The sequence below is a fragment of the Phoenix dactylifera genome, chromosome 18 (genome assembly GCF_051530095.1).
Source record: "Phoenix dactylifera cultivar Ajwa chromosome 18, Ajwa_hap1_PhDact_Kaust_v1.1, whole genome shotgun sequence".
Classification (NCBI taxonomy): Eukaryota; Viridiplantae; Streptophyta; class Magnoliopsida; order Arecales; family Arecaceae; genus Phoenix; species Phoenix dactylifera.
The window spans coordinates 3,472,671-3,481,679 of record NC_143207.1 but is presented as its reverse complement, the minus strand read 5'-3'; the positions used below and the strand labels follow the sequence as shown (position 1 = coordinate 3,481,679).

At 41.2% G+C, this 9,009-nt stretch overlaps 1 protein-coding gene across 1 annotated transcript; it reads right to left on the bottom strand.

The window, feature by feature from the left end:
• Window positions 1-1,932: 1,932 nt before the first annotated feature.
• Window positions 1,933-2,451, bottom strand: LOC149750873 (RING-H2 finger protein ATL70-like). Its single transcript, XM_089928531.1, has one exon. The coding sequence runs from the start codon at window positions 2,449-2,451 to the stop codon at window positions 1,933-1,935; it is 519 nt and encodes a 172-aa protein (XP_089784657.1).
• Window positions 2,452-9,009: the final 6,558 nt, after the last annotated feature.

Here is a 9,009-nt window from a genome sequence, read left to right as displayed (position 1 = left end):
AACATCAGATCGAGATTCTAAATTTTTGAGTCATTTCTGACTTACCTTATGGCGGATGTTTGACACTTCATTAAATTTCAACAACATCGTGCATCCTCAGACCGATGGACAGACAGAAGTGATTAACAGGACACTTGGTAATTTGATCTGTTGTATCTGTGGGAGCACCTCGAAACATTGGAATTATGCCTTGGCCCAAGCAGAGTTTGATTACAACAATATTGTCCATAGCGGAACTAGAAGATCGCCTTTCTCCATTGTTTATGCAAAGGCACCAAAACATGCATTGATCTAGCATGCCTATCGAAAATTTTTGGGAAGAGTGTAGCAGCAGAACATTTGGCAGAGAAAATTCAGCTATATAGTTGGAGGTGAAGAAGCGCCTAGAGGACAAAAATGCTAAGTACAAATCAAGGGCGGATAAACATCGAAGGCACAAAGAATTTCAAGAAGGCGACATGGTGATGGTTTTCCTACACAAAGAAAGATTTTCCGTGAGAACTTACAGCAAATGGAAGCCAAGAAAGTATGGCCCATACAGAATTTTGAAAATGATCAATAACAATGCTTACGTTGTGGACCTACTAGATGATATGGAAATTTCAAAGACTTTTAATGTCGTTGATATCTATGAATACCATAGCCCTGAGAAACAGCTATATATCCAAATGAGAACTCGAGGACGAGTTGTGTTCAAGTGGAAGGGACTGATATAGAACTGGAATAAAATCTAGCATGGAGCCTTGATTAAGAGTCTTTGTTTAGCATCCTATTTTGGTTGAGTCCAGTTGATTTCCAATTAAAGCTTGTTTAGGGTCTGAATTAAGTTGAATTAGGAGTCCATGTTAAATTAGGGTTTAGTTTGTTTGTGAGGTCCGGTTGTGAAGTCTTAGGGGAGTTGTGATCCTATATAAGGATTGTTTGGAGGGGTTGTGCCCTTCTTCTTCATGTTATTGTTTCTTAGCCGCCATTGTTGAAGGATAAAATAATTGCAGAAGCTTTATTTTGAGCCCACGATCTCCCCTGTTTCTCTCTGTTTTGGTTGTTTGAATCAGCCGCAGGACAACAGGGCTTGTTCTTTCCCACGCTTCCTGCACCAGGATATAATCTAACCCATGGACTTTCCTAATTCATGTGTGATATAATCTAAGACTTTCCTGATTACTATGGGATATAATCTATTGAAAGAAAATAAAGGGATAATAATAAATCAAGGTTTCTTTGTCCTATGGGACTTCTAACTACTCGAATAGTATTTTCGAAAAGGTAAATAAGAAAAATTGACTAAAAATATAAGAAAATTCGTCCTTATCTATAACTACTGTGGAATAATATTTTCATAAATAATAGCAACTTCACCATTAATGATAAATTTTTAATAATTAATCATGACTTCCTCGTCGGACCTCCAATTGATGTGAATCAATTTGTGTTGTAAAGCTTATTCAATGATAAATATAATAAAAGTAGTTCCATTCCAAAATTTATCTATACCATTTTTGATAACTTGTTGAAATTCTTGCAATCTATAATGCTTCCTAATACTGCAGATGTTTGAGCTCTTTGGGATTGTAAGTCAATTTCGACCAATAGTTATGCTTGGCCGTGAACTTGAGCTCCCCGAGGATCATTCATAATGCTTTGGTGCTACTCCTTTGGCCTTGACATCAAATGTCGTGGCATCAATCGTCAATTTTATTTCAGCATTTTTTTGGTGCATCCAACACATCTTCCTGAGCCTTGGAAGTCTTCACCCCATAATGTTGGTTCTTTTCGAAATCACTAAATAAAGAATTTTACATATGAGGGAGACGAAGGCATGATGGGATCTTAAGAAAGTATTCTTCACGAACAAACGAACCAGAATGGAAGACGATTTTTTGCCCTTTTGTCCCTCAAGGTGGAGAAAAACAAGAAAAAATATATATTAATTCAGGACTGGCTTGCTAGCGGGATGACCTCGGCAAGAGGAGAGGGGAGGGGGCTGGGCAGCGGCGAGGAGCGGCAGAAGGGGCACGTGGGCCGGGACCGCAGCCACAGGTCGATGCACTGGAGGTGGAAGAGGTGGCCGCAGTCCGGCAGCAGCCGCAGCACGTCCGTGTCCTTGTAGTCCGCCAGGCAGATGGAGCAGTACGACGCGGTGGTGGTAGTGGTGGTTCCCTTCTCCCGGAGCTTGGCCTCTGAGTAGAGCACCGTGGGGTAGCTCCTCATGGTGGCCTCGTCGAGGCCAGCCTCCAAGTCGGGCCCCCCGGCGGCGGAGGACCCACGGGGCCGTGAGGTCTGGGAGGGAGAGGTGTTGACCTGGCTGCAGAAGTAGGACATGAGGGTGATGGTTGTGATGAGGAGGAGGATGCCCACCGTGATGCCGAGGCCGTAGCCAAACCCGCTGATCCGCTCCGAGCTCGGAAACCCATTGGGCGGCGTCAAGCTGAAGTCGTTACTGCTGCTCATTGGGTCTGGTTGTGGAAGCAGAAAGGGGGCATTGCGTGACTTTGTGTGATCTTGTTCCCTCAAAGGCGAGTTTTTGGTTTTAGCTAGGAATGTCAACGGTAACATGGCCAGGATTTAACTAAATATGGATGGACATTTTTGGGGAGTTGTGGAAGCTTTTTGAGGTCAACAACTGCAGGCTCGCTCTCTTCCTGCATGTAGCTGTCTCCATCTCCCTCGCTGTCAACCCTCTCTAGTTGTGGACCCATTGTTTAAGAAATCCATCATGTCAACGCTCTCTCATGTGCTATTGCAGGTAATTTCTGATAAAATTCCTAGGTTGGAACAAGTCGGGCTTGAAAGTATAAGCATGCCGACAGCTATTCAATTATTTATAGAGATGCAAGAAATATATAAATATTTTCCAGCCAAACACCGAGTAGATTACAACGCGTGCCATTACATACAATGAAATTATCTATTAGTGCTTATCTGGAACCATCTAAGAGTGTTTTTTGGACATTGATCCCTGTCATCCCCATTAATATTTAGTCCTTTTTTCACTCTGTTATTGCTGATCTCGGGATGCTGACAGGGACTGCTTCCTTAGACCTGCAAGATAGTAGACAATAGTCAGAGAGCATACCGGATTGGCTTCGGCTGGACCCTTCGATGTTTAAGTCAAACAAGATCTTTTGGTGGGGAGTGAGGAAGGAGGAAACAATGAAGAGACAGTCCTGTTTATCAAGAGTTTTTTGCGTTATCTTTTGCAGGGGGCTCTAGTTTATTTATAGATATGATCTCGAATCCTCTGAAATCATATCCCCACAAATTCGAGATCATACCATAACTGCGTAACAACCTAGGGATGTGTTGTAACCACCTGGTATGTGATCGAATTACTAGAGCGACATGTGCATTTGGGGAGGAAGGATTGAATTGTTTCTACTACATGAAGAATCTACTCGGTTCGGGTTGGTTACCAAGTCATCGGGTTGAACTGAGAGATTTCGGCTCTAGAGGTCAGCTGCTTCTAGTCTGCTTATCTCGACTTTTAGGTTGGTTCGAAGAGTTCCGATTGGAATGTCTTGGAGAATTTCTAAATGCACCTAAGTCCCCACATGGGTTATGAGCTGGATGAATCTAATTGTGCTATATCACTTCGGTTATTTATTACCACAACACTAGTCTCCTCTACTTTCGAGTCCAAAGCATCTTCCTTGAGCCAAGAAAGTAGCTACTTCCACGGGCATTAATTCATGGGCAGTGGTCCCACGAAGGATGAGTCATGATGCCTTGTTTTTCAAGGCAATGTTGACCATTAGGAGCAAAGGGGATGCAACACGTGTCTGATGGTTCAAGTGGACGAATTGATCCAAGTCATCCAAAACCCTATAAAAGGAGGGGGGGAGCTTCTATAAGTTCCCCATTTCTGGAGGGGTTCTGAGAGTCCATTTTGTTAACTTGACAGATCCCTGCAATACCAACTTGCCGAATTGTCCTGGATCTTGTTTGTGTGGCAATTCTGGGGCTTTTTTTCATTGTTCTTCTCCAAGGAGGATGATCCTTTTCGCTAATCTTCCTTTTTCCTCTTTACACAATAGCGCCCTCATGGATTATGTCGAGATGATCTATCTAGCTTTGCGAAGAACCATGGAGAAGGTAGTAAGGTTGAGTATGAACTGCGATTCCTCAAGAGTAAGCTAGTGTCTAAGATGGCTCCTATGGATGTTGATGTCAATTGGAAGGTGGATGAGGTGGAGGACAACCTAAGGGCCACTAAGGGTAATGCTAAAGCGGTTGAGCTCTGAACCGGCAACATCAAGAAAGAACAGTAGGCAGTCAGATGGCGAGTTGCCAAAGCTGAGGAGAGGGTTCTCCAAGCACTTGAGGAGTACGAGTCCTCGACTGGTCATTGGCACGAGGTTACCAAGGCATTGTTGGGAATTGTATCCTAAATGTCAATCATCAGCATATTGATGATTGAATTTTGTAAATGAATTGACAAATTAATAAAGTGTTATTTGGCATTATACATCATTTCATCTTCAAATGAACTCTTATATGATGAAGTCCTTAGGACTTATGTTATGATAAAGGAGGATTTATCTTTGAGTCCTTAAACTTGTTCGCGACCAAATGATATGTTGTTACTAGGACGACAATATTATCGAGATTAGATCGTTGTGTGACATATACGTTGGTTGTCCTCTTAACCAAGGAGTGTGGAGACACTAGTATGCCACATAGGTAAAGTGTAGGAGTACATTTCACCGAATGTGACCAATTCCGGAATGCTCTATGGTAGAAGGATGTTCCGAGTAGATATGGATATAAGTTTGGCCCTCTGACCTGAGACCGCAACCTATGACTAGCAAGCAACTCACTGTACTTTGGTACCGGACTACCTGAATTTCTAATTTAGTGACGGAAGGTCACTGGGTGCAATCAAGTACTTGCGTAGTCAATTGTGTGTCAAGATGGAATTGACCCCTCCTGAAAACAGGAGATAATGTCTTGTAATTAATTTAGCAAAACCTTGGCCAGAGTAATCCCAGTGAGAAGTCACGGGATATCTAAATTTAATCACGTAATGGATGTACTAATTATAAGGTTGACAGTGAGCTCTAAGTCATCCTGGCATTAGGAGTCAAAGGGATTGAATTATACAGTAACCATAGTTCAAGATTCCAGAATATTTGCTTTGCATATATTCGGCCTATCCGAACGTTGGGTACCATTGCTAGATGGTCAAATCGATTAGAAGAGGGTTCTCCAAGCACTTGAGGAGAGTGTTCTCCAAGCACTTGAGGAGTACAAGTCCTCGACTGGTCATTGGCACGAGGTTACCAAGGCATTGTTGGGAATTGTATCCTAAATGTCAATCGTCAGCATATTGATGATTGAATTTTGTAAATGAATTGACAAATTAATAAAGTATTATTTGGCATTATATATCATTTCACCTTCAAATGAACTCTTATATGATGAAGTCCTTAGGACTTATGTTATAATAAAGGAGGATTTATCTTTGAGTCCTTAAACTTGTTCGCGACCAAATGATATGTTGTTACTAAGACGACAACATTATCGAGTTTAGGTCGTTGTGTGACATATACGTTGGTTGTCCTCTTACCAAGGAGTGTGGAGACACTAGTATGCCACATAGGTAAAGTGTAGGAGTACATTTCACCGAACGTGACCAATTCCGGAATGCTCTACGGTAGAAGGATGTTCCGAGTAGATATGGATATAAGTTTGGCCCTTTGACCTGAGACCGCAACCTATGACTAGCAAGCAACTCACTGTACTTTGGTACCGGACTACCTGAATTTCTAATTTAGTGATGGAAGGTCACTGGGTGCAGTCAAGTACTTGCGTAGTCAATTGTGTGTCAAGATGGAATTGACCCCTCCTGAAAACAGGAGATAATGTCTTGTGATTAATTTAGCAAAACCTTGGCCAGGGTAATCCCAGTGAGGAGTCCGGGATATCTAAACTTAATCACATAATGGATGTACTAATTATAGGATTGACAGTGAGCTCTAAGTCATCCTGGCATTAGGAGTCAAAGGGATTGAATTATACAGTAACCATAGTTCAAGGTTCCAGAATATTTGCTTCGCATATATTCGGCCTATCCGGACGTCGAGTACCATTGCTAGATGGTCAAATCGATTAGTATAGGAAGATATTCCTATACTACCGGCTTAGGTTCGAACCTATGAGATCACACGCATAGAAGTTTCTAGGTTGATCAAATGGCTGATTGATGATTAAGAATCATTCAGGGATAATTTGGTCAATTTGATTGACAAATTATTCTAAGCAAAAGTTGCATTAAAATAATTATTATATTATTGAAGGATTAATTAGCAATTAGATTGCTAATGAACTTAATTTGATTGAGTAATTGGCTTAGGTTGAGCCAAATTAAATAGGATTCAATTTGGGCTGCATCAGGGTTTGACCTAATAGGATTGGGTTCAACCCAAGTAGATTGAGCTCGACCCAATTGATGGAACTTGATCCAATTAGATTGGGCTTGATCCAAATCAACTAGAAGACCTTATTTGATGAGGATTATGAGTCCAAATAATCAGAATTGGATAAGGAGTAGAATCCCTAAATTTTAGGAACCCATCCTTATCTTCTTGGAGAAGAATGATACCTTAATTTATCCCCAATATTTTCTATGCCTATCCTTCTTAGTTTTGGCCAAAAATTGGCATGAGAAGAGATGAGGCATGGGGTTATATTCTCTATAAAAATGGCACCTTAAATGTTTCTAGAAAGATTTAGATGAATTTCCTAATTTGTAGGGATTGCATGGTGCATGAAATAGGGTGGTCTGTGGCTGAACTTTGGACGCATGAATTCCTATCCTTTAGGGATCCAAAATGCACAAAATTTGGATATGTTTATCTCCTCTTAGCTGCCAAACCATCAGAATTTTTTGGGGATTTTATCAGCTAAATTAGTTGGCTAAATTAGGTGTGAGGCGTGGGGGGACTTTTGGCTATAAAAGATGTTGGGAACCCGCCCATGCCGCAGAAAAATAAAAAAAATTTCAGATGGCAGCGGAAGAGGCATGCGCGGGATCGACGTGTTAGATGTATGCCCTAGAAGCCAATTTTTGGCTGACACATTATTAATTCTGGGACATAATTTGTATTTGACTTTATTATTATTGAATAAATAAAAGGCATCTTTTTCATTCATATTGTTTATGTGTCTATGAATCGTCCAAGAATTAATAAGATGTTGATGCATATTCTTTAGAGTTAAGAATTTGAGCCATGCATCATTGGTAATTAATTTCTGAATGCTCCTGATCGATGGATCATCACGAGGGCGGTGATCGATCCGATGAGATCAGTGCACATATTACTTTTCTTATGGATGGACGAGACTCAAGTCCATAGTGTGGCGACACTGAAGTAATAGAGCAGGTGCTCATTAAGAACAAAGGTACTGAGCGTGACCAATACAAAAAGTCACTTGGATGTCTATCCACTCGTCAGTGACTTGCTTGATGTTGCAGTAGTGTGACTGGTCCTTTGACCTGCGGTGCTTCGGCCACTCACAGTGAGGTTATTGTAGTTTGACTGCACACATACATGGTCTCTAGCCATATGGGTCCATGCAGTTTGGCTGCAGTAGGTTCACTGTAGGAGTAGGGTATGCACCTATAAGGAATCTATCGACCTTGATAGATAAGGAGAGATCCTATGTGATTTATAAGACTGAGTTCGTAAGACCTCGGCCGGGGCAAATTGCACAGTAGAGAAGGAGTTCTCCGCTCTCGAACTTAAGTCGAATAAATCTTGACAAATGACAGGCGAAGGGGTTTGACGAGTTCTCCATGACCTCCGCCCTGTAGGGATCCACGATAGAAGGACTGTATCACATAATAACTGCACCTAGAGGTTCACCATTCTATTCTGCTGGGTAGCCACTACATGCTGCTAGGTGTCACTGGTGGATGGTGGGACTCATAGGGATTGTCTCGATGATTGATAAACCCTAATGAGTTGAGTTGGAATCGTTCCAACCCATTGAAAGAAGTTTTCAATGATATTGTGATAGAGATCGCAGTATATCTCACTACCAGTCAGAATAGAACCTATGGGGTCACCCATACTAGAAGTATTGACCGATCCGATGGTTGAATAGTGATTAGGAATCACAAGTAATCAATTCGATTGATATTCAGTTGAAGAAAGAACAATGGGAATTGATTAATTGGACTTAAAACACAAATCCTACTTAGAGTATGATTCCTAGAGTCCTAATTGGATTAGGACTGGAAATCCTATTTGGAGTAGGACTGGGATTCTACTTGGAGCAGGATTCCTACAATCCTAATTAGATTAGGATTTTGAATTCATCTTTGGATTCCTATTTAGAATAGGATTTCTAGAAATCCTAATTGGATTAGGACTTCGGATTCAATTAGAGTCCTAATTGGATTAAGACTAAAATTAAAAATGTCCTAATTTGGATTAGGATTTCTTAAGTCATAATTAATTATTAATCTAATGAATCAATAAGACTCCTAATTGGATTAGGATTGAAGAGTTCAATTGAGTCAAAATTGATTTAAGTTCTAATTGGATTAGGACTTACCTAGATTGGATCCAAATTGGTTCACCCTTGGGCTAAGCCTAATTGGATTAGGGCTTGACCACATTAGGGCATTCCTGTTGGGAACCCACCCATGCCGCTGATATTTCAAAAAAATTCAGATGGCAGCGGAATCGGCATAAGCGGGATCGACGTTCATGGCATGAACGTTGTTTCATGAACCATTCGTAGTTAGATAAGGATTAAAACTTTTTAAATACATTAGAAGATCAGATCTTCACCTTGTGCGGGTAGATGATCACCGCAAACTGAAGTTCGTGGTCTAGGATGAAGGTTCGCTTGAAGCCGTTCAAATGTCCGGCCTCTACGGGTATCCACACGAAGCAGTGATCCGATCAAAGCTCTCTTGTCTTTCCGGAGTGCTAGCTCCCTTGCAAAGACTTCTTTTGATGGCTGATTTCCTCTCTTTCAATCAACCCTTGATTGTGTTTG